Raw genomic sequence first — 17,379 nt, 5'->3', positions numbered from 1 at the left:
TTACAATTAGAAATTAATTTTCTATATCTATCTCTCTGAACCCTTTAACTCATATTATAAAATTGGGAATCTTGATGCAATTTCAAAAATTTATGTTTCATAATTTTAAAATTAATTTTAAATTATATAGAAATTACATGCATATGCATCTGAGTAGTTCATTTGAGTTGACAATGAAATAACAATATTAGATGCAAAACTGAAAACAATAATTTTTTGTTAATTTTGATGGATTAGGAATTAAAAATGACATTTCAATCCAATTTTTTTTATTTTTATGTTTCTAAACAAAAAATTACTAATTTGAAGTAAAAAAAGTACTAAGTGCAAATATAAAAAGGTATTAAAACAAAACATAAAGATCAGTGATATACCTAGTGCAATTTTGCAAGCCTTAACGATTATATCTTTCTTTTAGTTTTCAAAAATTTCCTAAAATAGTATTATAAAGATATTTAAAAATAAAAAAAATCATAGAGCATGTAATGGAAATAAAAGAAAGATTTAAAAAAATGAGTTTATTTTATATTTAATGTTGCCATGGTAAGTCTGTTAGAATTATATTGAATTACTGTAATCTTATAAAGCTCCAAAATTTACGTTTTAAAAAATTTCAACTGTCTTACAACAATTTTGACAAATTCACCTATAAAAGATGGTAGTTATTCTCCTCTAATCCCTCACCTAAGCGTACTCTCTATTCATTATATACGTGTATAAATTAGAATCACGGTAACGTAATTAATAATAATGATAGATATCCCCCTAATATGGACTTCTTGTGGAAAGGGTCCAAACATGGACCTTTATAATTTGTTTCAACTGTCTTACTTTATTAGTAAAATATTTGTACATCTACATGGAACACATGTATGAATCGTGAGAGTTTGGTGACTATATGAAGACAGAGAAAATCTAAATAAAACGTTTATTTGTAAAATACGGACATATCAATTGTGATTGATATAAATAGATAAAATCATCTTCAAAATCATCTACAAAATGTTTGGAATCACGTTTCAAAGTCTTTTTAAAATAATGATGAAGCGAAACTACTATTTCTTGACAAATATTTGTCAGGTATATAAGTTTTGAATAGTGTATTTTAACTCTCTTTATATTTTTATTTATAAAATATTCATAAAACATACTAAAAATTAAGTATACGTTTATTCTTTCTAGAATGAATCATGAATAAAAGTTAACTACATTATACATATTAAAGACAAGTAGTTTACCACATTTTAATCTATGTAATCTCAATAAAATATAAGTGAATATTAACTAGTTCTATCATATTTAATTATATTATTCAACAATTAATTCTTTAAATAAAATTTCATATTGTAGAAACAATATTAAAAGTCTATAGGAAAACTTTCAAACTTATATCAAATAAATGATATTGGTTGGAATTTATAAATGTTAGGGTATGTCACAATTTTCAAATGCAGAGAGTTAAAAAATATTGTCCAAAGTTGCGGCCACATCTACTCAACCACACTAATTTTGTATCGTCTTGGTAAAATATTTTTTTGATTTTCAGTTTTTTTTGCAATGTTTGTTTAATTTAAATTGACATATAAACTTTTATCTATTGTTAATTCATACAGTGACTAAATCTTCAATGTTACAGATTCAGATGTATGAGTATCCCGATCACTTTGATTTTGTCAAATTATTTATAGGTATTGTGCCATACTATGTTTAGTAATTTGGATGTTGTAACTATTTTTATATATTCATTATTTTTGTTTTTTGCGATATTGAATTTATATTTGATGTACTCTATTGATTTGAATGAATGAATATCGTTTTTTTGTATAAAAAAAATCTTTAATTTACGACAAATTTTAGCAAGTGGATAAAATTTTTAGTGTAGTTTTTTTCTTCCAGAGATAAAATAATAAATACTATGTTTCCTTTTACCTCTTGACTTTTATTGGGATTTTAGCGAATGATCTTCTTATCAGGATTGGTCCTTTAGAATTTAGATGTCTTGGATGAACCAAGGAAATGTTACCTCTACTAAAAAAATTCAAAAGCTTTTATAAGTGTTTAATTATTATCCTCTTTTTATTTTTTGATGCGGTATCTTTAATAATTTATTTATAACCAAAATTCTTAGAGACATTATATTCAATTAAAATCAAAATAAAATAATTTATTTTATTTTATAATATAATAAACTGCAAATAAAACATTAACAATTTTAATTTAAAACAACATATATTTGGTAATTGCAACCGTAATAAGAATATTTAGTTTCATTCTATAATACATGCCTATATTAGGAAAACAAGTAAATGTTTTTAAATAATTCAATAATATATAGTTTGATGTTATTTAAATGTTAAATTTTATCTAATAACTTTTAGTTTTTTAAATAAAATTTCACCATCAAAATTATAATAAGTATAATATATTTTAAACAAATTTCAAGATATTTATAACTTGCTTTGAAGTCGTTGTTAAAATCTCCATATTTTTCAAGTATCTAATAATTTCTTTTACTATCTTTAGCTAATTAAACATTTCAGATTGTGTTCAATAATTTCTTTTACTATCTTATATATACATATAAAAAGATATATAAAATACCGTGTTCAATTATCCATATTAAAATTATAATGTTAGTGCTCTAACTAGTCTCTTAAACTTTTAAATCATTTGATTTTATTCTTCAATTTACTAAATAATATATATTTATTTAATTTGTGATGTTTATAATTTTTTTTAATAACTATTTTATATAATTTAAATAATATAAAATTTTATATTAAAATTTCTAAATATATATAAAAATAAAAGTACCCTTTAAAAATTGAGATTCTAGACGATGACACCTATCGCAACCTTGTCCAATGCACACGTTGTTAAGAAAGACCCCTTCTTTAAACAATTTGGATAATGATTTAATTTTCAAAGTCTATACAAGCAAAAATGATGCTAACTGATTCCTTTATTTAATTAATTAATAATTAATACTATTTAGTATTTTAATACAAAAAACATGTTAGACGGCAAGACTGCACCCAATACGTGGCAGGAAAGTTTATAAAATTGTCAACTTTGTGGTGGTTTATTATCGATTGTGGATAAAAAAACACAATTATATGTCGTTTTAAGGGGAAGGCAACACATTCACGATGTCGTTTTGCTTCGGTCGGACTCAAACGAAGTCAAGAGAGATTTTGCAGTTGGCAGGTGCGAGTTCCAATGTATATATTTGTTTATTTATCTATCAGAAAAAATAAACAACGGTCTAAAATTTGTTAAAATTAGAAGCCTCTAACTCTCATCATTTCGTTCTCCAAGAGACCAAAAAATGAAAGGAAAAATCAGAACAAACATATATTAAAAACTATAATAATAATAGTAACAATAATAAAATAAATAAATATAAAAGAGAAGAAAAAAGCTCAGTGGAACACACACCCCATAATCAACGATCCCTTTTGCTTTTCCCATCAAAATATTATACTATTTTCCTGGGTTGTTGCAGGTTTCAGCAATGAGAGCTGAAAAAAGAAGCTTTATTACAATAATTAATCGCAAACAATAGAAATTCCAAAAGGGAACTCAAAAAATGCCTTTTGATTGAGCTCGTCAACAATGGCAGATGATCTCTCTTCCTTCACCAAGGTCAGTGTATTTTTGCTGTGCCATGTTTTCTATTTTCGTCAAATCTCCCCAAACTTAAATAAAATATTATTTTTTTTATTTTGTTTTTTCATGGGGCGTCACGTGAAATTGTCCGATCTGGTTTCTTAAAATAACCCCAACGAATATCTGTGTTTTTAAGGTCTATGGGTTATTAGTTTTTCATTTGGTAGTTTCCTGTAGATGTAGATTCTGTGGGGTTAATGTTAATCTATTCAATGGTTATTTGTTGGATCAACCAAGTTGAGGCTTTTTTAGCATATTCATTAATTAATCGATTTAATATAATTAATAATAATGTTGTAGTTCATGGTTACAGGATGTTTTACTTGTGAAGGGTTTGAAGAATTCTACGTTTGTTTGGAGGTTGGTCGTGTTAGCCTTTGCAATGGTTTGTGGTGTGTATATATGTTCTATTTGTTTGAAGCAGATAAGCACTGGTAGCAAAATTGGTTTTATAGATATCAATGTTATTCAAAATCCTTGTCCTGAACCTAACATTGAACCTTGGGAGATTCCTTATGTGCATTACCCGAATCCCAACACTTATATCAGGTGATTGAGATGTTAAGAGTACACTCACTTCTCAGAGTGTAATTTGAGATTTTGTTTTTGAACTTTATTGATATTGTATCCTTGTTTGTTAGGGAGGAATGTAGATGCCACCCTGTGCGCTATTTTACGATTCTGTCAATGCAGAGATCCGGGAGTGGATGGTTCGAGACGTTTTTAAATAGTCATCCTAACATAAGTTCTAATGGGGAAATCTTTTCGGTTAAGGTTAGAAGGAGTAATATATCGACAATAACGGAGACGCTGGACACAATTTATAATCTAGATTGGTTAAGTAGTGCTTCCAAAAACGAGTGCACGACTGCAGTTGGTTTAAAGTGGATGCTTAATCAGGTAAAGTTTATTTTATTTATGTTTGGATTATTCGGTGTTGTGTTTTTGGTGTAGCTTTCAAAAGGAAAGTATATTATTTTAGGTATTCTGGTAGTAAATTCAAATAAAGTCTGAAATACCAACATTAAAATTGTGTATAGGAAGAATAATTTGATGATTTGAAATGCAATTCTTTATTTACATGTATCTGTGAGTAACCAACAATATGTTTTAAATAATTTTGACCAATATATCTGTCGATTTACATGGAATTTAGAGGAAAGTGAACATTTTTGAAGTTTAAACTGTTGCTTGTGAGATGTCACGTTTTAAAAAGAATGCAGAACTATGATATATAAAGGGAAAAGAAGGGTCGTGTTTCTCTTGCACTTTCTCTTTCATGCACACACAAACACTGACATGAGTTATGGTGACGATGAAGACCTTCACTTGTTACCTTTCACTTTTTCAAAATATTTTCCGATTGTTCTTGTTGAACTGTTGCTGTGATAAAGGATCAGCAGAGGTTGACTGGCTGAGTTTTTCAGTATCATTTTTGTTTTGGTATTTTTGCCATGTTTTCGTGGCTGCTTCCGAGATGATTTATGTTTTTACAAATGTGGATGCATAACATGTTGAAGGTTCAGTGAGATTGAAGTAGTTCTTTCTTCTTGCGGAACACTTTTGCATTAGATGGATGGTTCTTGGCTTTGCTTTAATAGTTGACAGAAAGCACAAGAGTGTACAATACAAACTAATCTACATGTATAATAATATATTTTGGTTAAGAATGAAATATGTCTCTAGTGTGGGAAGTTGCCCTTTAGTACTTAGGTACCCTAGAATGTAGAAGTTCCTTACTGCAAGTTTATTTGAGTAGATAAAGTTAGGTATTACCCGATTTCCTTAATAGTCAATGCGGATCAGTGTTAAGAATAGAAATTGCTGAAAATAGAGGAATGTCAAAAATATGCTATGTGAATCAGCAAATAGCATTGCAGGCAAATAGCGGAAGATGCACAATAGTTGAAATAAGTCAATTATATATAAAAAAGGCATGATGCAAACAAATAAAAAGGGAATGGAAGCAAAATATAGCTTGCATCGAAACATTTACATATTTCAGTGAATATAAGAGTAATACTAAATTACTAACTGAATCGTCAGTTTTTCTATTTTAAAAATAGGTCATATTGGCACATGTGCAAACTTATCAATTTTATTAATTTTAAAAATCCTAAAATTTCTCTTTTACTTTCATACTATGGCCGATGCATCTGCTACAAGAAACTGGAATAGTAGCTACTAGTGCCCTAATAGTGAAACTAGGTTTGGGCGATCCATTTGCATATATTGATATATTCCTTTTGGTAGAATAATTGTTAGATGGTGTGATTGTTTTCTTTTTCTATAAGTTTGATTGATTAATAATTTAATATGATTATTCCTTAGCTAAAATTGATTATCATGGACCATTCATGAAGTCAATTAAGTATTTTCTTAAATTAAATTACATTCGTAATTTTTGTCATTGCTGTCAATTGCGGATTGCGGAAAATAGCTATTTGTTCAAAATCCGCTATGCTATAGTGCTGCTATAGCCACTATTTGACAATATTATTAATACTATTTACTGCCCATTCTTTCAAAAAGACACTTGGGCGTAATGATAAGTTACTCTTCGAAATTCTAATATTCAAAGCTAATTAATGTGGTTCCCCATATTTGTCTCTCCTTTCTTACAGTAGGTAATCAGAACTTTCCTTTTTGGTATATATTAAAAATGTGACTAATGCCCGGGAAAATGAAAACCACCCAAGGAGCAGGCCTATGAAATCAAAAGCAACACATCAATAACAACTCAAGTTTTCAACAGATGGCTTTTGTATTGCCTACACATATTGGCATATTGCATTTCTTTATTTTTCACCTTATTTAATAGTTGACATGTTATATTTTTTAGTATGACATAATCTTTGTGATTTGTAATTTATTGCAGGGATTGATGCAGCATCACGAACAAATCGCCGAGTACTTCAGAATACACGGTGTTTCAGTCATATTTCTTTTCAGAAGGAATCTTTTGCGCCGGATGATTTCTGTACTTGCAAATGAATATGATAGAAATGTGAAGATATTAAATGGCACTCACAAATCTCATGTTCATTCACCCAAGGAGGTCTTTCTTTATTTTTTGTTTTGCATGTGTGTTTCATCGCGTTGCTAGGTGCTCTGAGTTAGTTGTAATGTGAGGAAACTGCCAACTCTGTCCTCCAAAAATAGGATGTCATCACATTAGTCTTTCATAGATTTTTCTCCAAATTAGTCTCTCGATGATTGAATTGTTACTATATTTGTCCTCTCTAGAATTTTTCATCAAATAACTCACTGATATATAAAATTATATCCAAATTAGCCCTTTTGTTGACCGGTATTGTAATTCGTATGGATGATTTTGCTGACAATAGTGTATCTTTAAGAGAGACTAGTTGGTGAAAATTATTTGGAGGACTAATAAGGTGACACATTGATCTATGAGGGGCAAATTTTATGAAAAAAAATCTTTAGAGGAGGAGTAATTTGGCAAAATCTTGATCTTTGGAGGACCAAGTTGAATATGTTACATCATCCTACTAAAGACATTCATACTTCATGTTAATGGATTCTATCTATCGTTTCAGGCAGAAATACTTGCAAAATACAAGCCCACACTGAATTCAACATTGCTGATTGCAAACCTGAAGCAAGTGAATGATACAACCACGAAGGCTTTAGAATATTTCAAGAGCACAAGGCACATTATGCTATACTATGAAGACGTTGTCAAAAACCGAACAGTAAGTCACACCATCTGTGCATGATTGATTCCTACTTCATCTTCCATTTATATGCCTATAATAAAAAATAAAGGTCTGTTGATGGTTAACTTGTTTTCAGAAATTAATGGACGTTCTGGAGTTTCTAAAGGTTCCTCAAATGAATTTAAAGAGTCGTCAGGTGAAGATTCATAGAGGATCATTATCGAGCCAAGTTGAAAATTGGGATGATGTGAGCAAAGCACTGACCGGCACGAAATATGAGAATTTCCTCCATGAAGATTATCGTAGGTAAACTGACGGGTATGTACATACCGCGTTTTGCCTTTTCTTTTTAGCATTCTTCTAATCTTTGCTCGCGAGTCGCAACAAGAGCCAACAGGAAAGCAGCTACCCTGTTGAAAATTTTGCCATGCCCCTCTCAGTTTTGTGTTCTTAATTTGTCTGCCAATTCAATTAAATATTTAATTCATTCTTTGTAATTTTTCTACTTTACTGTTTTGTTGAACACTTGTATTCAAGCCATCAAGAGAATTTGCAATTTCAATTTGTCAATTTTTATTTATTAATATTGTCAAAGGAGAGCACAAATGTCTTTTAAGGGAATTGAAGGTCACTGACGTTTATAATATACCTTGTTTAGGTGCAAACAGCTGTGGGCATTTAGATGCACATACACACCACTTGTTTATTTTATATATTATTTTCACGTGTTAGGAATCAGAGGTGGCAAATGGAAGGAAGCTATAGGTAAGAAGCTTCAGATTAAGAGAAATTCTCATTATGAAATAGTTGCACATTTGACTATGTGAGTGATAAATGCTATATTTGTTCTGTACTTTTTTTTTTACAAAGTATTTATTGTACATCTTATCAAGGCAACTAATTTTAACTAACTGTGCAACTGTGTAATTAACTCACATAGCATTGTAGGTAAAATTCATCATGGTTGGCTACAGTGTAATAGTACTTGAGAACAAAAAAGAGTTATATTTTGTCCTATTATTTAGTACACGATTTTCAATAAATCGAATATTAGGCATTAACCTATTTTTTTAATAATTTTCTACAATTATGTAAGTAGGGGGGGTCTGGTACGACTACTTACCTAAGAAAAAAAATAGTAGTAGTATGCGAAATAATAAGGGAGTAGGTGTTGATATGATAATTTTGGTGAATAATAATAGGATTAAATAAATTTTTAATCTTATAAATTTATTATATTTAATTTTTAGTTTTTATAAATAAAATAATTTTATAAGAACTAAAATTCTTATTAAACACAAAATGATGTTTCCCACCTCATTTCATTCATGTAATACAAAGGTAGTCAAAGGAGGCACATATAAAAGTCTAGAAGCCCTTTCTAAAAAAGCACTGGCAAAATTTGACACGGTAGCTTCAATATCTCACTCACACGCATACTCGTTTTTGACCTGGTCGCGTTCCCAAACAACATGCAAATGCAACGTTCCAAGGAACTACCACCAATCACAACTACTGCTTTTAAAAACACATGGAATTGGGTTATAGACGTTGTACGGATATTTGGAACCAAGGCACCGTTGAATTCAAAAGGTGTGAATTGAATCCTTAAATTGAAAGTTTTTCATAAAAGCGTGCGTCCATAATCATCATCAATGAGGGTTATGATGTTATGTTGTCTGTGAAATAATATTATTACATCAACCTATTATTATTCTAGAGTGGAGTAGAAGCTGTACCAAGCTTTAATTTGTAGGTTGGATGAAACATTTTATTTAACTAAACTGCATACAGCTCTAGCTTTGATTAATTTAAATCTTGTGACCGCATAATTAGTATGACTCATAGATTCTTTTGTTTGTTTTGAATTTAGTATATTTCTTTATATCAAAAGTAATTTATTTAAGAAATTATTGTACATTAAATATAGATATCTCTTTTAATATATATTTGAACGATTATTTATTGTATTATAAATGATTAGTTATTTTTGCTAGAAGTAACCATCATATACTCATTCATAGAATACCTTTAATTTCATATATGTTTTGATGTCAATATTTGATTGATGTAGCGAGATGATATATTGATTATACAATGTTAATTTGTAATGTTTGAATGTTTTTATTATATATAGTAAATAAAAATGATAGTGTTTATTATTTCACTGAGTTCAAAGAAATTATCTACTTTCCATATTATTTATTCCGAGAATCTTGTAAATATTACTTCCCTTTTTAGAGGTTTTTTTACTTATTATTGTTTACCAAAATAAATTAAGGATAAAACAATCAAACGTCAGTGTAAAATTTATATATATATATTGCTTTAACGCATTTTTAGAATAAAATTCATTTTAAATAATAAAATGATTAGTTTCATCCGCTTAAAATAATTAATAATTAATGTTACATATGCATATACAATATCTAATGTGAGATTGTAAATCCATGTCTATACATATGGGGTGAAAAGTATAGATGATACGTAGTTGTATTTATTTCACATTAACTTCTCATTTATTTATTAGTTAACAATAATTGCTCAAATTCTTTCTAAAAAAATAATTGCTCAAATAAATAAGATTTAGAATCTTAAATAACTTCATTTTAGCTGTTTTAAAAGTAGACAGGAGTCAACATTTAAACTAAACCACTCCTTCAAAATAAATAAAAAATTAACCAAACCACCAATAACTTCATGAAATATTGATGGGGAGTTTGAACTTGACAACATTAAATAATCTACTAATGTTGATGTCCAAAAACAAAAGATAAACTTCACGTACAAGTTCAATAAATAGAGAATACAAAACTAAAGTTGAGATGTCAAAGAAATGTTAGTATATTAGTTTTAATTTTAACATTTTTCTCTAGAATTTGAACCAAAAAGTCTTTTAACTTCTTCACCATATTCCTTTCTAATGTCATTATTTCTAGACACCCTCCACCATTACTCCTATCATCCATCATCCTTATAGTTATTTAGCCGTGACAAATATTTTGAAGGGGCTAAAGACTCCGTTCGTATTAGCTGATATGTCTTGGATTAATATTGTTTAATTCAACTTTTATTGATTCAATTATGATAAATTTTTATTAGGTTCAAGTGTGAGTAGGATGCTGGAAAAATAAACAAATAACTTTAATTCTAAGACTCCAGTCGGCCTTAATTCTAATATATGCTCTAATTTTAACATCTAAGAGGAGAAAATAACGGTGAAATGTTCCGTCATAGTAAATGACACATAATTTCTATACTATATTATCTCTCATTATTTTCAAAGATCTACTTACTTGACTATCAAAGTGTTTGCATATACCATTTTATTTCAGTAAATGAAAATCTGTTAGCTCATCACATCTAACCATCATCTTCGATTATGTTCGAATCGACACACTTTTTTGTTGAACCAAGTAAATTAAAAATAGCAAAATAGAATTTCAATTGATATAAAACAAAGTGAATGCAACCTCCAAATACATTATACTATTGTGACCATTCCTCCAAAGATGAAACACATGTGTGACAAATTTTCAAAAAAAAAAAAATGAATGACTGGCAAATATCTTTATTCCAAAAATGAGATTAGGAAAAAAAAGAACTTCTCCTCGGTTTGAATAAAAGTTGAGACACATTGAGTTCCAAATAAAATTCAAAATTTAAAAAGAAAAAACTCATTGATTAGCTGACCTCAATCAAACGGGTCTAAAATTAAAATATTGAAGTGTGGGGGTGTGAGGATATGGTAGCCGCAGTGGGTGCAAGTTGCAAGTAGGCTAGTAGGAAATAAGTAGGAGCCGTTGATTGAGAAGAATGGGTCCCACAGCACGAGACATAAGTTGAAAAATACCTGTTCACGGACGGCTAAGTTAAACGACGTTACAATCGATGTTATTACTCTTTTAACCCCAGATCCAAAGGCAAGTGGGTGTTGGTGTATGTAAAAAGTAGTGTGTATGTATGTATCTATCTAATATCGCGTTGTAATTGTTGTTTTCTTTAAAACCCAACCCTATTACCATTCATTTTCCTTTCTTCTTCTCCTTCTCTGTCTTTGTCTCTCACTCTCCTTCTCTCTGCTAAGCTACTTGGACCATAGACCAGCTGAGAGAGAGAGAGAGAACAAAGAGTAAAGAGACAGAGAATTAAAATCAACTTAGGCTATACTATACTTTTTCATATGGCTCAACAAAGTAACAGTGGCGATCTGAATCAGCATCCTCAGCAGCAACAGCAGCAGCATCAGCAGCAACAGCCATGGGCGCAGCCGCATCAGTATCAACAACAATGGATGTCTATGCAGTATCCTGCTACTGCTATGGCTATGATGCAGCAACAGATGATGATGTATCCTCAGCATTACATGCCGTATGTTCATCCTCATCATTATCAGCCGCCACATCAGCAACAGCCTTCGCCGCCTCCTCAGAGTCATCATAACCACCATCATCACCAGCAGCAGCAGAAACAAGTCTCTCCCGATGAGATCAAGACGATCTGGCTTGGTGACCTTCACCATTGGATGGACGAAACTTTTCTTCATAACTGCTTTGCTCACACCGGCGAGGTTTACTCTCTCTCTCTCTCTATTAATTAATTGTTATAGTTTGAATGTTGAAATTCAATTTGTTAGATTTGGTTTCATAAGTTGCTTTCATTGGTTTAATTTAATATTATCAGCATATCTTATGATGTGAGTTTCTGTTTTATATAAATGATCTTGATTTATTTATTGCTGGAAGTTACTAGGGTACAATACTTCATTGTTTAATTTGCCGATTTGACATTTTTTATTTTTGGTTGGTATTGGATTGATTCAATTCATTCATGAGCATTTTGATTAACCAATCAAATCACGATTTGATTTCTTAAGCTATGGCCTGAACTTTAATTTAAGTTCATTGATCTTTTCGTGTGTGAGTAGGGTTTTCCCCTTTTCTATCCTTGGCATTGCCACTCTAAGGTAGGTCTACTTTTGGTACCCTATGTGGTCCCCTAGAGTCTGAAGGCTGATAACGTGAAGCTGTTGACCCATGTTTTTACTAGACTCTCTAGTATAACCTAGATCTATTAATTGTATTCTGTAAAATGGGGCTAATGTAAATCATTATTTTTGTTCTCTGATGTATTTTGAGATATTCACATGTTAAATTTGAATAGCTGACATTGACAATCAGACATTGCCTTTTTTGGGCATTCATGAAGAAACCTTTTTGTTTGTCATATTCTGATCAGCTTCTTGAAATGAGCTTGAACCAAAGTTTGTGCACTGCCAAACAAAGGTTTTTTATGTTGTGTTGCCTTATATGCAGGTTGTATCGGCCAAGGTCATACGTAATAAGCAAACTGGTCAGTCGGAGGGATATGGATTTATTGAGTTCTATTCGCGGGCGACGGCTGAGAAAGTCTTGCAGAACTATAATGGTACTATGATGCCAAATACAGATCAGGCTTTTCGTCTGAATTGGGCTTCATTCAGCGCTGGTGGCGGTGAGAGACGTTCTTCTGATGCTACTTCTGATCTCTCTATATTTGTGGGGGACTTGGCCATAGATGTTACTGATGCTATGCTGCAAGAGGTGTTTGCTAGCAGATACTCATCTATTAAGGGAGCAAAAGTTGTCATTGATTCTAATTCTGGCCGTTCAAAAGGCTATGGTTTTGTTAGGTTTGGTGATGAAAATGAGAGGACAAGGGCAATGACTGAAATGAATGGTGTTTATTGTTCTAGCAGGGCGATGCGAATAGGTGTTGCAACACCCAAAAAAACTTATGGAAATCCCCAACAATATGCCTCACAAGGTTTTTGTTATTTAATTGTTATCATGCTTGCATGTGAAGTAATTTCATTATATTACACTCTGCTCTCTCAGTGTTAACTTCTTATTTATATGGTTCCGCTTAAATCAACACCTACCTTTTCTGTTGCAGATACCCTAAATTTACGTTTTAACTGAAAGGAGGTCCCAGTAATTTAATTTCCTTGCTGGCTGTTGATATTAATATCTTCTTTTAAATTACTTGTTTAATTTGGTTTGTGCAAATTTATTTTTAAGTTGGTTAAATTGTTAATACTAACATGTATGATGAATAAGCTGTAACTTGTAAGTAACCTGCTTTATTTGGAAGTATGCTTTATATTGCTAACAGTAATCATAGTATTCAATACAAGTCCTGGAACTTTTTGCTGCTTAAATATATTTATCCGTATATTAAATGTCATAATGGTTTTTGGCTTTATGCGTGAATGGACTTGTTATTTTTTGATTTTTGACAATTGCTTATTGCTGATTTTTCTATGCTTTTTCACATCCTTATCTCTATTCCCTTGCTTATCTCATCATGTAAATTGTTTGATGTCTGGATGACAAGTCTGTGCTTTTTCAGCTTCAATCTATTGTTGAATGTTAGTGATATATGTTTGTATCTCTTTACACAATTTAGAAACTTGAAAGCATAACGAGGCAGAAAAATTTGTTGTTTATTGTATATATATTGCTGACTTTTTTCTTTCTTAAACTAGCTGTGGTGTTGGCTGGTGGACACTCATCTAATGGTGCTGTGGCCCAAGGTTCCCAATCTGAAGGGGATTCTAACAACACAACTGTGAGTCTGCTTTTGTAGCTTTTTATATCTTTTAATCAACTTGTTTTGACATCTCAGTAACGGATATCTGTTACAGATATTTGTTGGAGGGCTTGATTCTGACATCAGTGATGAGGATCTCAGACAACCATTTTTGCAATTTGGTGATGTTGTCTCTGTGAAGATTCCAGTCGGTAAAGGATGTGGTTTTGTTCAACTTGCTGACAGGTACACTTGTGGTATCCCTTAACATAGACATAGAACTTAACTTGCTCGCGAGTTATTGCAACCCCCATAGCACAGTGGGTGGTTTCTGCAAAATAGACAGTGGCATAAGTATTCCTCAAATGGGTATGGAACTAAAAAATTGTATGGAATCCTTGATTGTCCCAACTCGTCATGGTTAAGAATCGTATAAGGACGGGGATATGACATTGAAGGAATTTGCTGTGAACTATTGCATAGGATGATAGTGGTGATTGCTATTGCAGTTACCATTAGTACTGTCTTAGTACTATCACCTTAATACTATTGCTTAACAATATGGTATTGAAAGAAATTGCTGTGAACTATATTGCATAGGTTGATATGATCGTGATTGCTATTGCAATTATCATTAGTACTCTCTTAGTTTTGCCTGGGTGAATTAGCTATTTTTTTATGCCTTCTGCTCTTCTGTAACAGAAAGAATGCTGAGGACGCAATTCAAGCATTGAACGGAACAATGATTGGGAAGCAGACAGTGCGCCTTTCTTGGGGTCGCAGTCCAGGAAATAAGCATGTGAGTTTATTTTTCTACTTTAAATTCAATTTATTGTTATATTTTTATCTTTTTGTCTATCTAATTGGAAAATTAGAGTTTCAATCTTCACATAAATGAATCCAGATTAATGTTTTTGTGTACTCAATCTGTGAAACTATATCTTTTTTAGTGTAAGGAGTACCAACATCAGTGCATCACTGTATTCAGTCTTTACTGATAGTTTGTTACTTTATTATACTTTTTCGATTATGATGTACATCTTCTACTTACGTGCCAAATTATTTTATGAAATTTTCCACATTCATATGCTTTCAACATGTAGTTAGTTGCTACAAAGAGTTGTCAATTAGCATATACACTTTTTAATTCCTTTGCAATAGATCTTGATTATGAAGGCCCCAAAATAATGTCATACTTTTCAAGGTAGGCAGAAATATTATTCCCTATCAAGTTTTGCAAAATCAAGTATTTACATCATTATTGAAATCCATTTCTAATGTAATTCCTTGGGAACTCACAGTGGAGGAATGATTCTAATGGGAATCATTACGGTGGCGGTCAGGGTTATGGAGGCCATGGATATGGAGGTCATGGATTTGCTGCTAGACAGAATCAGGATATAGCTATGCAACCTGCTGCTGCAATTCAAGGTGCTTCCTAACGGTCATAGCAGAACTGGTATTGAAATAGGATGGATTTTATTGCTCTCTTAAGTGAACTGTAGTATTATTTTTAAATTTGTAGCTGGGTTATATGGTACTCCAAGGTTCTTAAAGATTATATTAAAAGCTATGAAGTTTTGGATTGAACTCGACCATATAATATATGGCTCGAGGTATTTTTGGTTATTTAATCGTTAGTAGGCAGCCAAGATTATTTTTATTATCATCTTTACACATAACAGTGTAGAAGCTTGCAAAAATTTGAAATTGAGTGTAAAGATTGAACAATATAGAAATATTTATTTCATGTTTGATCTTAAAAATTAATCGACGGAAAATTGAGTTTAGTTTTAATTTATTTATTTTTGATAAATTAGAGGACGGTCTATATGTCGTGCACAACATTATCAATGTTATATGAAAAAGTGACAAACATCTAAGCTTTAATCGGGTTCGTACATAGTTCACTTCTTTTCCATGTTAGCTTGTTGTATGTTGTCTTTTAAACAAAAGTAAAATTTATCTACTGATATGATATAATTTATCTACTGATATGATTTATTGTGTTTGTGATGACAGTGTTGTCTATTGTCTTTTTTTCTTCTTAACAATGCAATTTAGTACGTTGGTATGAATCACTTTACTTTCTTGTTTAGTAAACTAACTATCTATCATCTCTATCTGGAATTGAAAAAGATATTGTTTTACTTGCGTTATTATCGATTTCTAATTTCAATATTGCGAAGAAAATGTACAAGGACATGATGAAATAAACTCAAATGTTTTTAAACCTGGAAATAAACCCAAACTTCAGAGATTATATTAAATCTAAAATAGGTTCATTTATTACAAAAAAAAAAAAAATAGATTCAATTGTTTTCTACTATGAATATAAGAAAAGAATGTGTTATGAAAATTTCAGTGTTTCCTATTTAAATTTTGGTCTTTTTGTTTTATTTAAGAATTAAAAAATAATATACTTTAAACTAATAACATAGTTATTTATATTGAATAAAAATAATAATATACTTTAAACTAATAATAATAATGTAGTTATCTAGTTCAAATAAAATAAACTACAAAAAAAACTTTATTTAAAAAACTGCACAAAAAAACATTTTATGCACACAAAAAAAGCTCCAAAAATATTTTAAAATCCTACACATAAAATTGCATATAAAAACTGAAAAAAAGTTGCACTTAAACCTGCAATAAAAAATTCAACTGAACCATAATTGTCATCTATATAATTGATCTCTAAAGTAAAAATACTAACAGATTCATTAATGGAACACCAATGTAATTACATAAAGAAAAACATGTAGTTTCAATAAAATTACATAAGAGATAAATATAAAAAAGAATGAATAAATATTTGTTAGTCTTTTATTTTTTATTTTTTCTTCTTTTTTTCAATTTCAAAAATAATAAATATTTATCAGTGATAAATATAAAAAATAATGTGATAAATATTTATTGATTTTTTTTTTTATATTTATCACATCATTTTAATTTTATATCAAACAATTGTCTCTAGTTTTTTAATATTTATCGATGATAAACATTTACTATGTGAACAATTACATTTTTTTTAAATTAACTTATAATATTTTAAATATTATAAATATTATAAACTAACAATTGACACTACTAAATAAAAAATTTTAAAAATAAAACCATGAGGAATCAAATAATTATTTTGTTTGTTAGAATGTAAATAAAGATATGATATATGTTATATGTAAATGGCAAGAATACCTTGTAAATAAATTAAATTTATTTTAAAATTTTAATTAACTTTTATATTTTTATAATTGTAAATATTAATTTATTAAATTATATAAAAAGACAAAACTACCATTCTGTAAAATCATAAACATTTTTTAAATTAATTATTAATATTTTATTTTTAAATTTAATATCAAATTATATTAATTATTTTTTATTTGATTAGATTTATATTTTATAAAAAAAACACTACTAAACACTAAATATAGATTCTAAACCAAAATTTAAA

At 29.8% G+C, this 17,379-nt stretch overlaps 2 protein-coding genes across 2 annotated transcripts; both read left to right on the top strand.

The window, feature by feature from the left end:
• Positions 1 to 3,434: 3,434 nt before the first annotated feature.
• On the top strand, positions 3,435 to 7,929 carry LOC101494392 (uncharacterized). Its single transcript, XM_004505140.4, has 6 exons — positions 3,435 to 3,645; positions 3,983 to 4,218; positions 4,311 to 4,569; positions 6,548 to 6,727; positions 7,230 to 7,385; positions 7,486 to 7,929. Exons 1-6 carry the CDS (start codon positions 3,616 to 3,618, stop codon positions 7,657 to 7,659), a joined length of 1,035 nt encoding a protein of 344 aa, XP_004505197.1. The 5' UTR covers positions 3,435 to 3,615; the 3' UTR covers positions 7,660 to 7,929.
• A 3,395-nt stretch (positions 7,930 to 11,324) lies between these two features.
• On the top strand, positions 11,325 to 15,689 carry LOC101494083 (polyadenylate-binding protein RBP47-like). Its single transcript, XM_004505139.4, has 6 exons — positions 11,325 to 11,919; positions 12,665 to 13,154; positions 13,876 to 13,958; positions 14,035 to 14,165; positions 14,622 to 14,718; positions 15,221 to 15,689. Exons 1-6 carry the CDS (start codon positions 11,533 to 11,535, stop codon positions 15,359 to 15,361), a joined length of 1,329 nt encoding a protein of 442 aa, XP_004505196.1. The 5' UTR covers positions 11,325 to 11,532; the 3' UTR covers positions 15,362 to 15,689.
• Positions 15,690 to 17,379: the final 1,690 nt, after the last annotated feature.

This window comes from Cicer arietinum, chromosome 6, assembly GCF_000331145.2.
Source record: "Cicer arietinum cultivar CDC Frontier isolate Library 1 chromosome 6, Cicar.CDCFrontier_v2.0, whole genome shotgun sequence".
NCBI lineage: Eukaryota > Viridiplantae > Streptophyta > Magnoliopsida > Fabales > Fabaceae > Cicer > Cicer arietinum.
Note: the sequence above shows the minus strand (reverse complement) of the source record. Positions and strands in the feature narration are given on the sequence as shown.

What these genes read in the sequence shown, in the direction of transcription:
- LOC101494392 (XM_004505140.4), top strand. Translation starts at nt 3,616, where the DNA reads ATGGCAGATGATCTCTCTTCCTTCACCAAG. An exon ending in ATCTCTCTTCCTTCACCAAG is followed by an intron (nt 3,646 to 3,982) that starts GTCAGTGTATTT and finishes TCATGGTTACAG; the next exon opens with GATGTTTTACTTGTGAAGGG. An exon ending in TAAAGTGGATGCTTAATCAG is followed by an intron (nt 4,570 to 6,547) that starts GTAAAGTTTATT and finishes AATTTATTGCAG; the next exon opens with GGATTGATGCAGCATCACGA.
- LOC101494083 (XM_004505139.4), top strand. Translation starts at nt 11,533, where the DNA reads ATGGCTCAACAAAGTAACAGTGGCGATCTGAATCAGCATCCTCAGCAG. An exon ending in GCTTTGCTCACACCGGCGAG is followed by an intron (nt 11,920 to 12,664) that starts GTTTACTCTCTC and finishes CCTTATATGCAG; the next exon opens with GTTGTATCGGCCAAGGTCAT. An exon ending in TTTGTTCAACTTGCTGACAG is followed by an intron (nt 14,166 to 14,621) that starts GTACACTTGTGG and finishes CTTCTGTAACAG; the next exon opens with AAAGAATGCTGAGGACGCAA.